This window comes from Protomyctophum bolini, assembly GCF_963924005.1.
Source record: "Protomyctophum bolini genome assembly, chromosome: 20".
Taxonomy (NCBI): domain Eukaryota; kingdom Metazoa; phylum Chordata; class Actinopteri; order Myctophiformes; family Myctophidae; genus Protomyctophum; species Protomyctophum bolini.
The window spans coordinates 4,233,388-4,256,773 of NC_137881.1; the positions used below are offsets into that span (position 1 = coordinate 4,233,388).

Genomic DNA, 23,386 nt, shown 5'->3' on the forward strand with positions numbered 1-23,386 from the left:
TCATTACAGAGAGGGTTCAGGGGTGGGGGGGGTGGGGGGTCGCCACCTGAGCCCCGTATACAGACGGCCCCTCTGGGGGTAACTCGGACCCGTTTGATGTTGGAGGAGGAGGAGGAGTGTCTTCAGGCTTCGGAATATAGCTCACATAGGGGGCTTATCGCTATAGCCATAGCTTTTCATGTGAGCTAGCATTTAGACCCGACGTCGACAGTGAGTTTTCTGAAAAAACCTCATGTTTCTGTATCAGTGGTGCTCAATATTTCATGTGAAGGACCCCAAAAACTATATGTAATTGGCCTCGCCCCCCCCCCCCCCCCCCCCCCATCTGAAAATATGTTGTTCCAGGGACCTGAACTCAAGAACTCCCAAGTTCCACAGTATTGTTCTTAGCCTAGGGCTAAGAACTCCCACGTTCCACAGTATTGTTCTTATAGCATAGGGCTATAAGAACTCCCACGTTCCACAGTATTGTTCTTATAGGCTAGGGCTAAGAACTCCCACGTTCCACAGTATTGTTCATAGCCTAGGGCTAAGAACTCCCACGTTCCACAGTATTGTTCTTATAGGCTAGGGCTAAGAACTCCCACGTTCCACAGTATTGTTCATAGCCTAGGGCTAAGAACTCCCACGTTCCACAGTATTGTTCTTATAGGCTAGGGCTAAGAACTCCCACGTTCCACAGTATTGTTCTTATAGCCTAGGGCTAAGAACCCCCACGTTCCACAGTATTGTTCTTATAGCCTAGGGCTAAGAACTCCCACGTTCCACAGTATTGTTCTTATAGCATAGGGCTATAAGAACTCCCACGTTCCACAGTATTGTTCTTATCCTAGAGCAGCACTGACTCCCTCAGTCCCACAGTACGTTGGAGCTCATAAAGAGGGCAAAACATCACATGTATCAGATTAATTCACCATTGTGACCAACCGGCCGCTCCTTTGAAGGTCCCAGGACTAGTGAGCCTTGAGGAAAAGGCAAGATTTTAACCCATTTTGACCTGAGATCAGATTCTATAAATGTCTTCTACATCCTGACAGTTTTCTGAAAAAGCTATGTTTCTATGTCAGTCGTTCTTCGATTTTTCAAAAATAGCAGACCTACAAGAGCTTGTAGATCTGCTATTTTTTTCAATAGGTAAAGCATAACATAATGCTAACACCAAAAGGGGTTATCGCCCAAAATGGGTTAACTGGTGAGAATTCAGCCATCATATTTAACCCATTTGGACCCGAGGCCAGGCTTCAGTTTTCTGAAAAACCCCATGTCTCTATGACTCAGTGGTGCTCAACCTTTTTCATGTCAAGGACCCCCAGAATTATCTGTATTTGGGTTATCTGTATTTTCAGATGGAGGCCCCCCCATCTGAAAATATGTTGTTCCAGGGACCTCCCAGAAGCAAAGATTGGAGTTAAAAATGTTCACTCTGAAAGAATATATATTCAAAGAAAGAAATAGCAGATCTACAATTTAGGCATTTAGCAGACGCTCTTAATCCAGAGAGATTTACATTAAGCAATAACAAAAAGCTTGCAATATATGGGGGAGCCATACCCTTGGTTGCTTTGAATGCCAGCATCAGAGTTTTGTATTCTGTACAGGCAGCGACCGGGAGCCAGTGGAGGGAGCGGAGCAGGGGAGAGATATGTGAGAATTTTGGCTGTTTGAAGACCAAGCGAGCTGCAGCATTTTGGATCAGTGGCCTACCGGCATGTCCACTTAAGATTCTCCAGGCTTAAGTGGACATGCCTTGTAGGCCAGTAAGGAGGGAGTTACAATAGTCAAGTTTTGACAAGACTGATGTCTGGATTAGGAGCTGGGCTGACTCCTGGCTGAGGAATGGTCTAATTCGTCGTATGTTATATTATAGAGTCAGAGTGTAAGGATTGAGTGACAGATGTGACGTGAGTTTTGAACGAGGTTCCTGGCTGTCGCGACAGACGTTACCAGGGCGTCGTCTACGGAGATATAGCTTAGCTCCCACATGGGGCAGGACTTAGCTGGGAAGAAGGGAAGCTCAGTCTTGTCTGGGTTCAGCTTGAGGTGGTTGGAGGACATCTACAAGCTCGTAGCGACATCTACAAAGCTCGTGGAACATTGTGGGGAAAGTGACAGCCTGTGGTTGAAGAGTTGACCTGCTGACATCTTTATAAACCATATTAGTAGGAGCACGCTTAATGTCACACTCTGTAAAGAGAATTACTGGATGAATTTGAATTATTCTGAGTTTGTCCTCCTCCTCCTCCTCCTCCTCGTGCTAAGAAGATTCCAATGAGGTTATTTTGAGAGGCAGCTCATCGCTGTGAATGTCTATAAGCGGTTCCTTGTATAGTTTATATAGAGTGACATTTTGTGACGTGATCTTTAAGTCTCTGAATTAGACATGGACGTGTTTTGGGCATAACATTAACATATTGTGAAGATAGCAAAGTGTGCAACGTTGACTTTAGTCAGGAAGGTTGCACTACATACACAGGAAATTGGGGTTTATCGTCCAGAGATAAATATGGACATCTTGACAAATGACTACAGATTTAAGTTTAAACAACTGCATTCTTGCCAAAGGAAATCAACAGGAGTATATTTCGGTTTAGAGTTTTCAACGTTGCACATTATGGCATAATAATATTGTTCTACTTCCACAGAAAGTCAACTCCAAATCATTTTGGACTTGAACATGACGTAGATGCGTTTTGAATTGTGACAATACTTTGGGCTGCGACTGATGACATTTCACAAGTTCACAAGAAAACAGGGAGAAGTGGTAATTATTGAGGAAGGATCTTTGTTTGGGGTCAAAGTGCTGGATGGACCTCGCCATAAGAGATAAGATAAGGCCTGAGGCGGGGTTGGCGAAAGGGCCTTTCTGTGTGGAGTTTGCATGTTCTCCCCCCGTGTCCCCTATAGGGTAGGTACCCTCACATGTTCTCCCCGTGTCCCCTAGGGTAGGTACCCTCACATGTTCTCCCCGTGTCCCCTATAGGGTAGGTACCCTCACATGTTCTCCCCGTGTCCCCTATAGGGTAGGTACCCTCACATGTTCTCCCCGTGTCCCCTATAGGGTAGGTACCCTCACATGTTCTCCCCGTGTCCCCTAGGGTAGGTACCCTCACATGTTCTCCCCGTGTCCCCTATAGGGTAGGTACCCTCACATGTTCTCCCCGTGTCCCCTATAGGGTAGATACCCTCACATGTTCTCCCCCGTGTCCCCTATAGGGTAGGTACCCTCACATGTTCTCCCCGTGTCCCCTATAGGGTAGGTACCCTCACATGTTCTCCCCGTGTCCCCTATAGGGTAGATACCCTCACATGTTCTCCCCGTGTCCCCTAGGGTAGGTACCCTCACATGTTCTCCCCGTGTCCCCTAGGGTAGGTACCCTCACATGTTCTCCCCGTGTCCCCTAGGGTAGGTACCCTCACATGTTCTCCCCGTGTCCCCTAGGGTAGGTACCCTCACATGTTCTCCCCGTGTCCCCTAGGGTAGATACCCTCACATGTTCTCCCCGTGTCCCCTAGGGTAGGTACCCTCACATGTTCTCCCCGTGTCCCCTAGGGTAGGTACCCTCACATGTTCTCCCCGTGTCCCCTAGGGTAGGTACCCTCACAAAAAACATGCAGTAATCCTGGTCTCTAAACTGCCTCCCCCTGGCCAGCCGGGGCGCCTGATGGAGGGCAAAGGAACTGGTTGGAATAATTCCCACTACAAAGAGACAATCGAGCTCAGAACAGTATGATGGATTGCTATTTGTATTTTGACCTGAGATCAGATTCTAAAAATGTCTTCTACATCCTGACAGTTTTCTGAAAAAGCTATGTTTCTATGTCAGTCGTTCTTGCATGTGATTTTTCAAAAACAGCAGACCTACAAGCTCGTAGCGTGCCACTCGGTGGCGCGCTACGAGCTTGTAGGTCTGCTATTTTTCAATAGCTAAAGCATAACAAAACACTAACACCAAAAGAACTGCCCAAAATGGGTTTTAACCCCCCCATTCTAACCTCTGCTAAATTCACCTTATATAGCTTCAACAGTAAAGAAATATAAACACATCACATTCATTGAAAATGTTGCACCTCAACACATTTCCGAATGACAACTTCACACACAGACTTTATGATCGTACAGATGTGTATGCATGCTACACACAGGCTTTATATGATCGTACAGATGTGTATGCATGCTACACACAGGCTTTATATGATCGTACAGATGTGTATGCATGCTACACACAGACTTTATGATCGTACAGATGTTTATACTATGCATGTGTGCAGCAGTTACTAATCATTTCAACAGGCAACACACATGGCCGTGCCTCGGCTGTAATTTCCATTAGAACGAAGCACTACGTACTCCGAGTCCAAAAAGCACTGAAGAATTTGGCCAAAAGAATTAGCATGCAACTCGTGTCCCTCCTGAAGCCGTGGCTCATAATAATACTACATGTCTGTGAGGGAGAGAATGTGATAATGGGGTTTTTTTTTCTCTTTTCTGTAGGGCCCGGCCCCACAACGCATTTTAATTCAGTCAGTCAGTGACACCTTTTTGGCCCCGACCAAAAGCAGCGGTCCCACAGTTACTCTGCTGATTTCACGCTGGGCGCCAGAGGAGAGGGTTAACCCATTTTACGCGGGAACCCCCTTTTGGTGTGTTAGCATTACGTTATGCTTTAGCTATTGAAAAATAGCAGATCTACAAGCTCGTAGCGCGCCACCGAGTGGCGCGCTACGAGCTTGTAGGTCTGCTATTTTTGAAAAATCGAAGAACGACTGACATAGAAACATAGATTTTTCAGAAAACTGTCAGGATGTAGAAGACATTTTTAGAATCTGATCTCAGGTCAGAATGAAAACTGTCTGGATGTAGAAGAAATGTTTAGAATCTGATCTCAGGTCAGAATGAAAACTGTCAGGATGTAGAAGAAATGTTTAGAATCTGATCTCAGGTCAGAATGAAAACTGTCAGGATGTAGAAGACATTTTTTAGAATCTGATCTCAGGTCAGAATGAAAACTGTCAGGATGTAGAAGACATTTTTTAGAATCTGATCTCAGGTCAGAATGACAACTGTCAGGATGTAGAAGACATTTTTTTTAATCTGATCTCAGGTCAGAGAGGGTTAATTGATTCTCCCTCCCTTTGCCATTCAGAGCAGCTGCCGTTGCCTCAGTGAGCGTTCACACAACTGGATACGGGGCAGTCGAGGGAGAGACTATAGTCTCTCTCTCTCTCTCTTCCTTTGTCAAACTAAGGGAAACTGTGAAAAGATAAGAAGGAATGTGGGGAAAGGAAAAGAGCCTGGATACCTTTAGGAGCATATTATCCCGTTTTGGGTGGGAAGTTGGGAACCCCTTTTGGTGTTCCCAACTTCCCAAGCATTATGCTATGCTTTAGCTATTGAAAAATAGCAGATCTACAAGCTCGTAGCGCGCCACCGAGTGGCGCGCTACGAGCTTGTATAGGTCTGCTATTTTAGAAAAATCAAAGAACCACTGACATAGAAACATGGCTTTTTCAGAAAACTGTCAGGATGTAGAAGACATTTTTTTTAGAATCTGATCTCAGGTCAAAATGGGTTATTATTATTATAGACAGACCCATAAGGCACCAGCAGAAATCACCTTCGTCTTTCTTTACTGTAAAAAAGAACCTTCTTTCTTTTTCTTTTTTTTTTTACTGTGAAAGCAAGACGTGTGATGACGGGGGGGGGGGGGGGGGGGTGGGGGGAGTGTGAGGGAGCCAATGAAAGGGGGGAGGCTTCTAGTATGTAGCCGCGCTGGCATTGTGTGTGTGTGTGTGTGTGTGTGTGTGTGTGTGCGTCATGTTGCCGACACCTCTGGCCTCGGCTTGGCCTCATTACAATGACAAAGCAAGCGAGCAAAGCAGCTCTTCACTGGATGTGTGTGTGTGTGTGTGTGTGTGTGTGTGTGTGTGTGTGTGTGTGTGTGTGTGTGTGTGTGTGGGGGGGGGGGTTGGAACAGGGTGGGGCTGTCGGGGGTCTCTACGGCTAGTCACAATGGGAGCTGCTCTCTGAGGTAAAGCTAGCCGGTAACAAGACAACTCACCCCGTTTCTGTTTTCCTCCCAGAACTTTCCCCAGTGAGGGGTTGGTGGGAGAGGCTGGACAGCAGACCGGGCTGGACTTTGTATTTCTCTAACTATAAACTTTCATGACAGCAGACAGCCTAAGTACAAATATAATTTATAAAAAGCTACTACCGTGAAGTCTGTTCACAGAAGTTGTTGTAGGATATGTGGGGATTATCTGACGAGGTACCATTTGAGTGGGCAAAACCAATACATATACTAAACAATACTAAATTGTTTATAGGGTCAATATAAGTAAAATAATATAGCCTTTCCACAGCAGTATCTTTTTATATTTTTCCAAAAAGAATACAAACAGCCAATAGCATAATTACAAAGTTATCCCCCTCACTGGTGAGAATTCCTGGAGGAAAAACGGGCAAGCACCGGGGTGAGTTGTCCAGTATTCAAGCTAGCCTATGGACAGACAGACAGACAGACAGACAGACAGACAGAGACAGACAGCTTCTTCCCCTCCACTGTCATCTACCTAAACTCCTCATCCACTCCTTTCCCTCCTCCAGTGCCAGCCCCCTCTCCCCCCAAACCAATTCAATTCAAACGGCTTTATTGGCATGAGAAAACATACGTTTACATTGCCACTTTCAACCCATCCACCATCCCTGTCGTATCCGAGACTCTGGACACATCCTAGTCTATAAGTTATAACACTATGTGGACTCGTGTGATAATATGGCCACTGGACTTGTGGAACATGGTCTCTGGACCTTAGTTTAGCACCCTGTGCATTCAGGGCCATGTGCAATAAGGGCTATACGTGCAATATGGACAGATGGTGTTTTTCTTCTTCCTCTCATATCATCCTATTTAATTATTGAAATTACTACTGTACTATACTGTAAATAATGTATCCTCCTTAGTACTGACATGTTTGCACCTTCTGGTGAGATGCAAACAGCTGTGCTGTACTTTGACAATAAATTGAATCTCATCTCAATCTCATCTCACAGACCAGACAGACGGGCTGAAGCCAGAGCAGAACATACAACCAGCGCTCAATAAAATGTCTCCTTCACCATCCGCTGGAATGAAGCGAAGCACTGAGATTTTTCCCTCTCTCTCTTCTCTCGCCTCCCTCTATTCTGTTCTCTAGTAAAAGGCTTTCTATTTCAAACTTCAAAGTTGAAAGGTTTCCCTCCAAGCGGAAATACACAACCTTTTAAAATCTTTAGGAACAATCACCTGCCAATGATGATCCATCCCACAAACTAAACATCTAATTCAGAAATACAGCTTTGTTTACGTTGTACCAGCATTGGAGGAGGCTGCTTGTTTTTGCAAGTCATAAAGTCAATTGATTTCTGATCTCATCTCACAGACAGACAGACAGACAGACGGGCTGAAGCCAGCGTCTGCAGCCTGTGAACGACCAGCCGTTGGCAGAGAGCAACAGTCGCGCCTCGAAGGCTTCCTTCCTTCCTTCCTCTTCCAAAAGGAAGATCAAAGCCTTTCCTTCTTTACTCTTTGTGTATCCGGTCGGTGGGTCGGTGTGTGTGTGTACTGCAGTGTGTGTGTGTGTGTACTGCAGTGTGTGTGTGTGTGTACTGCAGCCTCATGTTTATCTGCTCCAACCTGAGCTTTGAAGAACTCTGGCCCAATTCAAAGGGCCAGGAGGGAGGAGAGCATTTCCTACAGATCCTTCAAATCAATCTCTAGGACATGTTTGGATATCTTTACCGATATATGAGAGTCAGCAGTGGTGGAAAAAGTACTCCATTGTTTTACTTAAAGGACCACTTCACCACTTTCCAACCTATCTTCATATAATAGGTCCTCACTAAAAATCATGAAAAACATGGCGCAATTCTTTTCTACTCGGTCTGTCTCATAGGAGGGCTGTGGGCAGTTCAGAAACCGTCTTCCAGTGACATCATCGATGGGGAATACAAGCTAATAGAAACTGCAGGCTTTCTAGTCCTGGAAAGTTGCAACGCGAAAATGGAAGCCATCGTTCTCACGATAATGAAGATAATGAAAAAAAACTAGTTTAAAAAAAATCTGCCTAATGATGATGTCACTGGAAGACGGTTTCTCAACTGCCCACAGCCCTCCTATGAAAAAAATCGTGCCATTTTATCATGGTTATTAGTGAGGACCTATTATATGAAGATAGGTTGAAAAGTGGTCCTTTAAGACTCTGGAGAGTTGACTGTTAACAGTGAAGACAAAGTTACAAAAACAAAACAGGCATGACTTCCCTGTGGATTCTCTCTGTCTGTCTTGTCCAAATATGGAGGGCCTGACTGACTGTCTGTGGGACTGACTGACATTATGAATTCATTATGATCTCTGTCTGTCTTTGTCCAAATATGGAGGGCCTGACTGACATTATGAATTCATTATGATCTCTGTCTGTCTTGTCCAAATATGGAGGGCCTGACTGACTGTGGGACTGACTGACATTATGAATTCACAATGTGAGAGATATTCATGGCTGGGGGAGGGGTTGGGTTGGTTGGGCTGGAAATCACATTTTCTTCCTCCTTGTGCACTTGTGTGCACAAGTAATTTGGCGCTGATTGGTCTAGTGGTTTGACAGATTAGCCGTGGAGAGAGAGAGACACACACACACACACACACACACACACACACACACACACACACACACACACACACACACACACACACACACACACACACACACACACACACACACACACACGTGCTCTTCTAGACAGCTAGCCCCTTTTAGAAGTCACGCTGTAAAAACATAACTGTTGTAATTTCTCCTGTGAAGAAGTTAGACGCAGAGACGTCGACTCTCACCAAGTTATGAGACATTTTTAACCCATTCTGGGCGGAAACCCCTTTTTCGTGTTGGCACTACGTTATGCTTTATAGCTATTGAAAAATAGCAGATCTACAAGCTCATAGCGCGCCACCGAGTGGCGCGCTACGAGCTTGTAGGTCTGCTATTTTTGAAAAATCAAAGAACGACTGACATTTTATTAGAATCTGATCTCAGGTCAGAATGGGTTATAATCAGACCAGTGTGTGTCCACAGTGGAAACCTGGTATGAATCTGATCTCAGGTCAGAATGGGTTAAGGCATGTTTGTACTCTCTATTCAACCACTTTGGCAGTGGCTGCTGAACCGGTACCAGATGGCCCAGAACCACGTACCTCCCACAGACTTCTGGCCTTTTTAACCCATTTAGACCTGAGGACGATTCTACAAATGCCTTCTATATATATGGACAAGTTTCCTGAAAAATGTCAGTCGTTCTATAAAACATTTTCATGTCAAGGACCCTCACAAATTATATGTAATTGGCCCGCCGACCCCCATCTGAAAATATGTTGTTCCTGGGACCCCCACCCCCAGAAGCAAAGATTAGAGTTTAAAAACGCTCTGAAAGAATATATATTCAAAGATTTGCACCACATTTTCACGATTTTTCAAAAAAATACCAGACCTACAAGCTCGTAGCGCGCCACTCGGTGCCGCGGCATGAGCTTGTAGATCTGCTATTTTTCAATAGCTAAAGTAATAATAACGTAATGCTTTAATAAAACACCAAAAGGTGGTTCTTCTTCGTTCTCGTCCAAAATGGGTTAACAAGAACTGGAGAAATGACAGGGAAAAAAATATGCCCTTAGAATTCCGCATCGATGCCGTCACAAGTTATCGCAGCTCTGGGGTAGTGGAAGCTTGCCCTATTAACGGTCTGGTTATTTTATCAGCATGAAGCCATTCCAGTGCAATAAATCACCATCATCGTATCGCGGGCCCCAGGGCCCCTTGCGTACGTATCGGGCCCAGGGCCATTTCCCTGGAATCTAGGAGAGAGAGGACACGGGTGATGAGATTACAGAACCCTAACCCATTTTGACCTGGGAACGATTCCGCAAATGTCTTCTAAATCCTGACAGTTTTCTTGAAAAAGCAGTTTTTCCATGTCAGTCGTTCTCAAACAATTTCATGTCACTTTTCACGATTCTTCAAAAATAGCAGACCTACAAGCTCGTAGCGCGCCACTCGGTGGCGCACTATGAGCTTGTAGATCTGCTATTTTTCAATAGCTAAAGCATTACATAATGCTAACACCAAAAGGGGTTCCCGCCCAGAATGGGCTAAAGTCCGAAGTTGCTCTTCGCTCCATGGCGAGAATGACATCTCACCGCCGAACGGTTCACACGATCCTTCCAAAGTGTATTCAGTGCTGCCATGCAGAGCAGAACATACAACCAGCGCTCAATAAAAATGTCTTCTATTCGCCGTCGTCCTACTGGAATGAAGCGAAGCACTGAGATTTTTCCTCTCTCTCTCTCTTCTCTTCTCTCGCCTCCCTCTATTCTGTTCCCTAGTAAAAGGCTTTCTATTTCAAACTTCAAAGTTGAAAGGTTTTCCCTCCAAAGCGGAAATACACACAACCTTTTAAAATCTTTATAGGAACAATCACCTGCCAATGATGATCACATCCCACAAAGAGGAGATTTGAACCCTGAACTCTGTGGCGTCACATCCATCCATCCCTCCTGCATTCAGTCTGTTTTAAGAGCATCCATCGCCGCAGACAATACAGACAATACACTACCCTGAAGGCTTTCAGCTATAATTCATGTTTCCTAGCGGTACTATTCCCAAGGTCTTCCAATCCACCGTTGACCGATATTCCTAACTGAGGCTAATTGCTAACGGCGGGTATGCATGCTCTTTTTCTATGACCTGGACCTTTCCACTGGCGCGCGGCCAATGTGTGTTTTACGAGCCCCCCCCCCCCCCCCCACCCCGACCCCCCCCCCCCCCCCACAAGCCCCAAACGTCACTTTGCGGTGTGATAGATTGCATGGATAGTCTGTGCTAATGCACTGTGTGTAGGTGGAACCGAACGGGAAAATACAGCCTTCGCTGTCTGACGTTGAGATCTAGATCAACTCGGCGCTATAACATCTTTCATGGACACACAGACATAACTTATAGGACGTCTAAAGGGAGGAGGATCTGATCTGCACACAGTGGTTAAAACTATGGTTAGCTACTTCTGTCTGCCGTTTATAAATTATTACAGCCAGCCACCTGCAACTTTTATGTTTTCTGATGCTATATAGATTCCCTGGGACCATAAATGAAGGTACAGCTGAAGAAAATCTTCTCTCAACCTCAAACGTCAGAAACTTTGTATTTTTATGCAATTCTTTTCCACTCAACTTGAATCATTGAATGTCAGAAATGAATGACATTTGACAGGGAAAAATTATGTGCATTTACAAATATTACATATTTGTAAATACTTATTCAAGTGTGCAATGTTCAGAGCAGCATAGATGAGCAATCACAGACTAATTGTGTCGAAAACAATGTCAATGTTTTGTTTTTGTTTTTTTTGCGGGAGTGACATGCAGTAAAGGCCGTCGGGAGTCGAACCCACGGCACACTGCCAGACCCGGGCTACCGGCCACGGTGCCTGGACCGCTGAGCCACAGCCCAGGCCAACAATGTCAACGTTAAGTAGAGGCGTGTTGTTTGCAGAGACTGTTCATTCAAAACCAAGTAAAACAATATAGTTACTATACTTAATAGTTAATACTCACAGTCGTTCCAAAGTAGACAATCCAATGAAGGATCCATTTGTCAGTTCTTGAATCTTGTTGTTGCTTAAAGTTCTGTGAAGAAAAAAAACAAAGTGTATAAGCATCATTAAAAAACAATACATTTAGAATTGATGACATTTTGTATCCATTTGTATAGCCTATATATTGTAGTCAACAAAAAGTAACACTGCATTGACAGAATATAACATATGTCTTTATTCTGTTTAAAAACCCTGTCTGTCTGTCTGTCTGTCTGTCTGTGTGCGCACGCGGCGGGAGGCTGGGGCAACCTGATCTCCAGCCTGCTATTTTTTAAATGATGTTAAATTGGTAGCATCTGAGCCATGTACCCTTCAGCCAGGTAGCATCTTTCCGTGAAACCCCTCTCGGCTTTGATGCTTACAAGGTACCATAACTCGATCCAAAGCTGTGGTGACTCACTGGTGACACATTTAGCTGATCGTTTTTTCCAAACCGCCCACGTGAGGTTATTTAATCTGCCAATGGGGATAATGTTTGATCAAAGGCGGTACTACTAGCTATAGCTGCGTATAGATCTGGATCTGCTCACAGACTTCTAAACTTAAAGTACTTTCGCAAAGCTTGATATTTGAATGAAACATTTGTCTGTTCAAAAATAAAGAAAAACTAAACAAAACTGCACAATATTATTGACATTTTAGCAACACCACATTTTATGCACCTTAACCCATTCAGGCATGTCTTCTAAGTCAGTGGTTCTCAATATTTCATGTCAAGGACGCCCAAAAATATATGTATTTGTATTTTATTTTTATATATATTTGGCCACCGACCCCCATCTGAAAATATGTTGTTCCAGGAACCCCCCAGAAGCAAAGATTTGAGTTAAAAACACACTGAAAGAATATATATATTCAAAGATTTGCGACACATTTTCACAAAATAGCAGACCTACAAGCTTGTAGATCTGCTATTTTTCAAAAGCTAAAGTACAACATAACGCTTAAAACACCAAAAGGGGTTCCCGCCCCAAAATGGGTTGAACTAAGGGCCACCATTGGAGCTCCTCCAGGTCCCATGTGACGTCCCTGACACCATCATCTCTCTGAGACCTTTCCCCAAAAAGGCCTGGTGGTGAATGAATGGCGACGTCGGTTTAACTCATAGATAGAAGCATGATGTGAGGAACTGCTGTGGTCTGTGTGTTTCAACTTCAAGGCCAGCCCGGGGAAGGGATGTTGTGTGGGTGACATACATACATGCTAACATCACCCACAACCCGGTGCTGGCCAGATTGGAATCATTATAGGGTGTTGAAGGGGTTTGTTTTATTACAGGGTTGGGCCGAGTAGAGACTCAGAGAGACTCATAGGGAGATTTGACATTTGGTTACTTCCCAACCCCTCGGCGCTAGAGAGCGAAGCGACACACAAACAGGGCCGTGTTTCACAGCGGGGTTCTTGTTGTGCGGGCTTCGGCGTATGTGCTGAAACAACAGATGTTAACCCATTTAGACCTGAGGACGATTCTACAAATGTTCTTCTAAATCATGACAGTTTTCTGGAATACCTCATGTTTCTATATCAGTGGTGCTCAATATTTCATGTCAAGGACCCCAAAAAAATGTATGTAATTTAATTGGCCACCAAACCAATATGTAGTTCCAGGGACCCCGCAGAAGCTAATATTTCAGTTACCGTTCTCTCTGGAGTCTGTAACAATATATATTCAAAGATTTGCACTACATTTTCACGATAATGAAAAAAAAGTAGGTCTGCTATTTTTGAAAATCGTGAAAATGTGGAGAAAATCTTTGAATCATGATTGTTTCGAATCAGACCGAACGCTTTTCTAAATATTTGCTTCTGGGGGGTCCTTGAAACAACATGTCCTTGACATGACCGAGTGCCACGTTACGAGCTTGTAGATTTTTCAATAACTAAAGTATAACATAATGCATATTAAAACACCAAAAGGGGTTCCTCCGCCCAAAATGGGTTAAGAGCGTGGTGAGGCAACGGGACTGCAAAGTCCATCACAGCCTTTAGCCTGACCCTGTGCTCTCATCATGGCCTGATGACATGGACAGACACCCCCAGGCCTCCCACACAGCGGCCTTTGGTCACAAAGTAACTTGTATTTGCATTGAAAAATAATTTGTTTTTGCGGTGAGGATCTGGGGAACCATGGTGGACGGATGGATGATGACTTTATCATATGAAACAAAGTCGGGATTACTACTAGCGTTTATGTTTAAACGATTTTGTTTAATTCAAATCGCTGCTCAAGATTTGTCTTTTGGTTTACTTGGTTATTTAATATAAATAGACAGACAGACAGACAGACAGACAGACACAGGATATTGGCAGTTATCTTCACGTAAATTAAGTTTACAGTAAAAAAAAAACCCTGCCACAACCAAGTAAATATACAGTAACTTTGGAGTCCTGCAGCATAAATATACACTTCACATCACATGAGTCTACTGTACCGTCCTAATAAATAAATCTATGTAGGAGACGAGACTCCTCCTGACTCCTGAGAGTCATGAGACCTTTCCTCGCCCTCTTTCCATCCCCTTCTTTCTCGTTCGCACACTTCCTTCCTTCCTTCTTTTCTTAAACCATTGTTGGCGGGAAGTGGGACCCCCCTTTTAGTGTTTTAAGTGTAATGTTACACTTTAGCTTTTGAAAAATAGCAGATCTACAAGCTCATAGCGCGGCACCGAGTGCCGCGCTATGAGCTTGTAGGTCTGCTATTTCTTGAAAAATCGTCAAAATGTGGCACAAGTCTTTGGATAATGGATATATATTATTTCAGAGCAAACGTTTTTTAACTCAAATCTCTGCTTCTGGGGGTGGGGGTCCCTGGAACTACATATTTTCAGATGGGGGGGGTCGGCGGCCAATTACATATAATTCTGGGGGTCCTTGACATGAAAATGTTTGAGAACCACTGACATAGAAACATGAGGCTTTTTCAGGATTTAGAAAAGGATTCTAAAAAAGGTCTAAATGGGTTAACTCGGTGCCTCCTCCTTCCTGGCCTCTCCCAGTTAGTTAGTTAGTTACTTTATTGACCCAAATGTATAAAACATTGGGTCCAAACAATAATAAAAAACCCATGAATCAAAAACTTAAAAAAGGTACAATACATTAAAATATACAATACACAATACAGAAACCCTTTACAACAGGAGCTTTCTATTGCTCCACAAGTGACAGGCAGGCATGTAGCATAATATGCAAAGTATCTCTGTTAGTGCCCACATGACAGCAAGGTGACCTCTGTGTCGGACGGAAGCTGCCCCAGAGAGGAATGCATCCATTGCTTTTGGACTAGATTGAAAACTGCTGACCAGTAATATTATCCATGTCTCAGTCATTTGGAACAAGGCGAAAAAGGAATGAAGAATTATTTATTTTCGCATAGGTGAAACATCTGTCAAATAGTTGTTTTTGGGGGGTGGGCATAGCCGCAAGCAACTTAGACGCTATCTGCATTAATGTTGCAGTATACCCTCCATATGTGCAATCTTTAGACAGGTGGTGTTACACAGAACTCAAACACCTAGAAATAATTCATGACTGTACAAGACAGTGTTGTGGTTTTATTTTGGCAGCACATTTCTATTTTAGTTTAGTCATATAGTCGTGTTTGGACTGAAACTTTTACCTGGAATGTTTTAGTGTCATGCGATTTTAGTCGACTAAAGCCACAGTTGATTTAGTTGACTAAAATGTATGACAGATTTTACACATGCTGAAAATAGCCGATCTAGATCTGCTATTTTCAGCATGCAACAAAAGTGTAAAATTACTTATAATAGTAGATCTCTTGTCCACTAGTCCCCTCCTAACATTTTTGTCTGTCATCTGTTGACGAAATTGTCATTACATTAATTAAGTCATAACTTGGTTTTCATTTAGTTTTCCTCAGTGGAAAAAGGTAGTCGACGAACATTTTTCGTCTTAGTTTTAGTCGACGAAAACAACACCGGCGCTGCACAGAGTTCATTCACAGAACGTTGCTCGTTACACGACAGAGCACACACCCACTGATGTAACCCATTCTGAACGGGAACCTATTTTGGTGTTAGCATCATGTTATGCTTTAGCTATTGAAAAATAGCAGATCTACAAGCTCATAGCGCGCCACCGAGTCGCGCTACGAGCTTGTAGGTCTGCTATTTTTGAAAAATCGAAGAACGACTGACATTTTTTAGAATCTGATCTCAGGTCAGAATGGGTTAATCAGACCAGTGTGTGTCCAGTGGAAACCTCGTATGAATCTGATCTCAGGTCAGAATGGGTTAACAGTAACACATTGGGACCCCCACGCAGCAGCGCCGACCCGCTCGCTGACCTCCACAGGGACCCCCGTTGGACGCGCCGATCCGCGGACGCCCGCGATTTTGACACGTATGTTCCATGTTCTCTGTTCCTGCCAGGCCAATGTCAACACGCTACGACCCACAGCTGGGTGTGAGGTGAGGTGAGACGTATATAAATGGATGGGAGAATGTGCTGTACCTGAGAGTGCACAAACACAACCAAATGGACCCCATAATATTTCCATCAGAGTTTATTGTTATGTTTGTGTTTCCCATTCACTCGGGTCTGCTTGTCATGCTCAAAGTTACCCTAAAGGGCCTTTCTGTGTGTAGTTTTCATGTTCTCCCCGTGTCCCCTAGGGTAGGTACCCTCACAAAAACATGCAGTAATCCTGGTCTCTAAACGGCCTCCCCCTGGCCAGCCGGGGCGCCTGATGGAGGGGAAAGGAACTGGTTGGAATAACGTGTTCCTTCCACGCGCTACGTCCAACCAGGGAAACTCCCCCCTGTCAGATGTAAAGGAGCAACTTGGACACTCAGGCATGAAGGAAGCATGAGTTCAAGTCCGTTGCTCTCCCCTTGTCCCCCATATATGGGGACTAGGTTGGTCTCCCCTTGTCCCCCATATATGGGGACTAGGTTGGTCTCCCCATGTCCCCCATATATGGGGACTAGGTTGGTGGAGGGTGTGTAGAGCCCAGGATCACATTAGATGATTGACACAGGGGTGAAAAATGGGTTACAAAATCGTGGGATAAAGAAATATATTAAAGTTACCCTAAAGAACTCCGTCTGAGGCAGTGCAGTTTAGAGTTGCGACAACTCCGTAGCAGTGTTGCCAACTCTTGCGAGAGAAAAATAAGCCAACCCCACCTCCAAAAAACAAGCCCAAAACAAGCCAACTCTTGGCAAGATAATATAAGCCAAATCTTCCCTCGAAAAACAAGCCAAAACAAGCCCAATAACATCGCCATATAATACTAATAAATAACTACACATGTGATGCATTTATCATTATAAATACTAGTATGCATGTCTATAATTATGAATGTTTTGATCATTCATTATACTAGTCCACACATAGTTGAGACACCAGACCGATTCTGTCACTTAATGTGATTCACACTCCCCCGCCAAACCTATATGGGTATTTATAAAAACAAGCCAAATTTGGCTCGAAACAAGCGGAATTGGCAACCAGGGTTGCCTTAGTCCGTTCACTTCCTGGGACCACTAGACTACCGAAACAACTTTAGAAACATTATACATCCACGTATGATAACAGCATCCTATGGTTCGCAAGGAATATCACCTCAAACACTAGCCATGTGTTGTATGGAGAATATAGGTTGCTGCCTTCAGGAAGGAGATATGGTGTACCAGCATACAATAAGGTCAGACTAAAGAGGTCCTTTGTCCACCAGTCGACCTTGAGGCTTAATATCAGGAGTTGTAGTAGCCACGGGGTAATCTAGACGGTGGATATTGCTCTTGTCGACATGTATGTAAATTGTCTTGTTCTTTGTGTTCATGTCAAATGTGTGTATATGTGTTCTTCTGCATACTTGGGCTGCTGGGTCGCAAGACAAATTTCAGTGTGAACTGACAATAAAGTACTGTATCACATCATATCATATCATATCATGGGTCACGTGACTGCGCTGTTCGCCCTCTCGGTGACACCACTCTCTCTCTCTCTCTAAAAGTCTCTGGTCTGAGGCTGCTATTTTTGAAAAATCGTCAAAATGTGGCGCAAATCTTTGAATATATATTCTTTCAGAGCGAACGTTTTTTAACTCAAATCATTACATCAGGGGGGTCCCTGCCTGCCTGGAACTACATATTTTCAGATGGGGGTCGGTGGCCAAATCCATATATTTTTGGGAGTCCTTGACATGAAAATGTTTGGGAACGACTGACATATAGAAACATGAGGTTTTTCTGAAAACTGTCAGGATTTAGAAGACAATAGTAGAATTGTCCTCAGGTCAAAACGGGTTAAGCCCTATAGAACCTCCAGAGGGACATCTGCGGTCGGAACCGTCCGCTTCCTCTGCGTCTGTCTCTGTCTTCCATCGACAAACCCTCTGGCTCTGAAAACGACAGCCTGCGGAATTCCTCCGGGCTACGCCTGGGAATGATGTAGGACCGACGAGGGGATAGATAAGCACAGATAGATAAGCCCCGCACTCTGTCTTCAAGCCAGGAACCAACTAACTGGAGTGGGATGATCCACACAGATCTCACACTAATGTTCTGCCCTGTGGCGTAAACATCTCAAGGGGCAGCAGAGAGCGAGTCATGATCCAGGCCCGGAGTCTTTGCTTTCAAAGTTTGAATGTTAAGTGCTCTCAAATGTGTCTATTTTAACCACTTAACGGCATTTAGACCAGACACCAGATTCTACACATGTCTTCTAAATCATGACAGTTTTCTGAAAAACCTTTGTTTCTATGTCAGTTTGTTGTGCTCAACCTCTTTCATGTCAAAGACCCCCAGAATTATCTGTCATTTGGCCGCATACCGTTTGCTCTGAAAGAATATATATTCAAAGTTTTGCGCCACATTTTCATGATTTTTTTCACAAATAGCGGACCTACAAGCTTGTAGTGCGGCATTCGGTGCCGCGCTATGAGCTTGTAGATCTGCTATTTTTCAATAGCTAAAGTATAACGTAATGCTTAAAACACCAAAAAGGGGTTCCCACCCAGAATGGGTTGTTAAAGTCTTAAACGCTATTGACCAGAGTCTCACAAATCTCTTTGGCAAAAAATAGCTGATCTAAAAAGCATCACAACGCATCATGTTACAGTGTGAGGCATTGTGAGCTTGTATCTCTGCTGCTATTAATAGGAACGCTCGTTAATGTTGTAATTAATGTGGTTTAATCGGCATTTAAAAAACAACCCTATATAAACCAGAGCTGTTTGTTTTGTTGTTTCATACGGTCTACAAAAAAGGGGAGTATTATTCTTAACGCCATCAGCCATGAAGAGACAGAGAGAGAGGCCTGCCTTGCCTACCCGTCATTCAAAAGAACCTCGCCTTTGAAAGCGTAGAACTTTACAGGTTTTAAAAAAACGTTAACCAGTTGTGAACTAGAAACGACCAGCCAGCCACTGCAACACAACCCCCTCATAGACACACAGGGTTTTAAAGGACAAAGCCAACTGGTGCTCTCTCTCTCTCTCTCTCTCTCTCTTTCTCTCTCTCTCAACACTTTCTTTATGCTCACGAGGCTTCTAGACAAAGAACTCCCAGGAGTCGGGGTAGCTAGCTGTATTCCCTTCAAGGGGGTTTTAAAAAAGAGAAAAAAAACACAGTTTCAGACTTCAGTTGAGCTCATAAAACTCTGCTAAAGTGACTCCCTGACTGTGTTGGTTTAATGAATGGCAAAGTGGAGTTCTGACTCAGGTGGTTAAAGGGGAGGTTAAAGGGGTGGTTAAAGGGGCGGAGGGTCAACATGAACATGGCTGACAGAGGAGGTGCTGCTGGGACTTGCTACGGTATTTCTTCTTACTACTAACGTTCAAAGACTTTCCCCTTTTCCCCCCCGAAACAAATTTGTCTACAAAGATACTTGTTGTAAGGCCTATAATTTATTAAAGAGCATTTGGCTACAAAGGCTCACGTTTCACGGAACATGATGGGCATTTATCTATGCTGTCTCATGCGAAATATTCAAAAATTCCGACTCTCATAGACTATACCAAATCATCCGTTTAGCTGTCTTGTCAGATCAGTTACTTACAAGTTAACACATTTTGGGCAGGAACCCCTTTTGGTGTTTTAAAAGCATTGTTATACTTTTAGCGTATTGAAAAATAGCAGATCTACAAGCTCATAGCGCACTCTACGAGCTCGTAGGTCTGCTATTTTTTGAAAATTCGTGAAAATGTGCCTGAAATAATTGAATATATAATTCTTTCAGAGCGAGTTTTTAACTCAAATCTTTGCTATACTGAGAGTGGTCCCTGGAACTACATATTTTCAGATGGGGGGGGGTCAGCGGCCAATGTCATAGATATTTGGGGACCTTGACATGAATATGTTTGAGAACAACCGACATTGAAACATGGGTTTTTAATAAAACTGTTTAGAAGACTTTTTTTTTTTAAATTTCAACGTCAGGCCTTAATGGGTTAAGAGCATTTGGCTACAAAGGCTCACGTTTTCACAGAACATGACAGGCATTTCTACGCTGTCTCATGCAAATATACAAAAAATGGTATTACTTCCGACTCTCATAGACTACCAAAGCATCCGTTTTAGCTGTCTTGATCAGTTACTTACAAGTTAAGCTACTTACACCTAACTCAACGCAGTCTCGCTGTCGAAAGAAAGATTCTGCTAGGCCTGTAAGAGAATTGTCTTCGCCCGAGGCAACGCTGGAAAGGGCAGTGTGTCATACAAGCTCTCTCCTCAGCCCCACATCACTAACGCTGATGTCATAGCCTGACAATATCCCCTTTCCACTCACAGCACGCCAACGTCTGTCTCAGAGACGGGCGGACAGAAAAGAATGCATTCACCTATAGGTAGCTTCTCCTCTGACTGAATGGGAAAATGATCTGTTATCCCATTTTGACCTGAAATCAGATTCTAATGTCTTCTATACATCCTGACAGTTTTCTGAAAAAGCTATGTTTCTAATGTCAGTCGATTTTTCGAAAATAGCAGACCTACAAGCTCGTAGCGCGCCACTCGGTGGCGCGCTATGAGCTTGTAGATCTGCTATTTTTCAATAGCTAAAGCATAACATAATGCTAACACCAAAAAAGGGTTCCCGGCCAAAATAGGTTATGCAAACAACACAATAACAAAAGCAGAGATCAGCAAGCAGTGAACAGAAACTGGCACGGCAACGCCATTATCCCCACAGCACCTGCTGCACATTATAAACGAACAACTTGTGGCTATGGGGGGGCTGTGTATGTGCAGTGTGCAATGGTTAAGAATATAGTAATACTAGACGTATTATTGCTCTGCAGTGGCCTTGTGGTTAGAGTGTCCGCCCTGAGACTGGGAGGTCGGGGTTCGATCCCCGGCCGGGTCATACCAAAGACTGTGAGAAATGGGACCCATGAGTGCCTCCCTGCTTGACACTCAGCATCAAGGGTTGGATTGGGGGGGTAAGTCCCTGCGACATACTAGCGTCATGTCCAGGGGGTGTAATTGTACATTAAGCTGCCTCACGCTACAGAAACAGGAGATAGGCTCCTGCCCCTATGGGGAAAGACGTGTGGAGACCCTGATGTCACAGTAAATGCGACCTGGTGTCGCAAAGTAAGCCCGTATATGGAGATCCCTGATGTCATCAATATTGGCCAGCAACTCTACATCTAAATGGTTTTTTTTCTTAGGCTTTCGCCTATATTTTATATTTTGTATGGAGGGATAGACAGTAGGCTGACAGGCCCAGGCCCAACTCTACAGCTGACCTCAAACCCTGAGGCCTGACTCAGTCTCACACCTTCACAAAAGATTGATGTATAGCTGATGCATGAGACTTGTTGACTGATGCACGCTCGCAATGCGTTTCCAATGGAAGTCACATGGTTTGACCCAACATTGTTGTTGTATGAGGGGGAGGGAGGGGGGGGCAGTCGAAACACAGCCGAAAGCTGTACAACAAACATGTTGTGTCAAACCATGTGACTTGCATTGGAAATGCTTTGGGGGGCGGCCATGACACTTATCCTTTGTTTACATCTAGCATGCATCAATGTTGTATGCTAGATTGAAAGGTGTGAGTGAGGCCTTAGATCTCCATATATGGACATACTGTGTGTCAGAACCTGTTCTGACATTCCATATGGTGATCTTTCCCCATCCATCCTTCCTCTTTGATGTCTCCCTTTTGACGGATACCTGTCCATTCAAACTCTAGACGGGCCAGCCCCAAAGTCATTAGTGCAGCCGTCTGTTGAGAGTTCTCAAGAGGAGATTGTAGGTCTGCTATTTTTTGACATAGAAACATAGCTTTTTCAGAAAAGTGTTATGTTATGTTATGTGTCAATACAATGTTTTTGAGAATCAATACTGTATCACAAAACATAATTGTACTAAAATGGTATCAATATTTTCTTACACCGGGAATTTCTGGCAAAGCAAAGAGCTAAACAGGTCAGTGTAATGAAAGAGTGTCAACTGAGTGAATACTCAGCTGTCAAGACAAGAGTCTAGCCTCAGGGATTTGGTGTCTCTTCAGGCAAAACACCACAGAATCTCAAAGGAAAACACAGTGCTTTAGTTCAGCCCCAAAGGCTTGCCTAGAACGAAGGCAAAAAAAACCTAAACTTCTGTAATCTGTAAAAACCACCGGATATGCATGAAAGCAGACACCACCACCGACCTGGGTATACTAGTTACACAAGCTTCAAACGGCTTCCGGCATGCCAGAGAAAAATCACTTTTTCATGTCAGGGTAGAAGAGGTAAACAGTTCTGATAACCGAGCTAGGGGGAGGATCCTGCTTTATTATAATACAATGATACATGAACCACATGAACCCAGTGTCCCTATTCTGGAGCCATCATTTGGCCAAAACAAGATGTGAACTTGTGGATTTGCCAGAACCACCAGATCAGTATCTGACCTAAAACAAAATCATACCGACCAATCCCTAAAAAACAATACGTCGTTGGCTTTTTGGATTACTTATACTTATGTCTACAAGAGACATGCTATTTATTTATTCAACATGAAATGTAACGTTTTGCATTCTTCTTATTTATTGGTCCCCCTCATATGATGTCTGTACTTTTGTATCGTGTGTTCTGTCTGATTATGTGATGTGAATATGTGTATGTATGTATCGTATGTATGTTTTTTAGTGCACGGAAACAAATTCCAATCAACTCTGTTGACAAACTTGACATGGCAATAAAGTCTTGAATCTTCACTGGACTTTATTTCAACTCCATTGTGAAGCCGATGTCGCAGAATGAGGGGAAATTTATAATGTCTCCAGGAAACCAGATGCACATCTGACCTTAACTCATGGTTCCGTGTGCTGCTCCAGTGAACCGTGCCAGTTTACTGCACTCCAATGTGTCATCAGGCAGAGCACGCTGTTCCTCTGCAGTGGGCAGGAAATCCCTGCCTCTTCCTGACATTAATCCTATGCTTCTCGTTCGGGTCGGGGGTCGGGGGGGGGGGGGGGGGGGGGGGGGGGGGGCGCAGAGAGCCAGGTGTGCCTGACTGACTGCACTGGCCTGGGTGCAGCTCAGCCCAGGTGCTTTATGGGAATGCTTCTTTGATTACACTCAACGAGTCCCCAAAGCAATGACATACGAGCTACGGGGTAACCGTAGTGTAGAACTAAGAACAGAGCCCGCTTACATATATATATATATATATATATATAGTCTGTCCCTGTTCGTGTGTCTGCATTGGCATGTAGGCTGAAACATGAATAAAGTGCACAAGAATA

The 23,386-nt window shown here is 44.0% G+C and overlaps 1 protein-coding gene across 1 annotated transcript in view; it reads right to left on the minus strand.

Moving 5' to 3' along the window:
• The window catches only part of adgra3 (adhesion G protein-coupled receptor A3), a 69,414-nt gene that overhangs the window by 39,514 nt on the left and 6,514 nt on the right, over positions 1–23,386 (minus strand). The window contains exon 2 of the mRNA XM_080792458.1: positions 11,637–11,708. Coding sequence (XP_080648584.1) covers positions 11,637–11,708 — 72 coding nt within the window. The remainder of the gene's footprint in view (positions 1–11,636; positions 11,709–23,386) is intronic.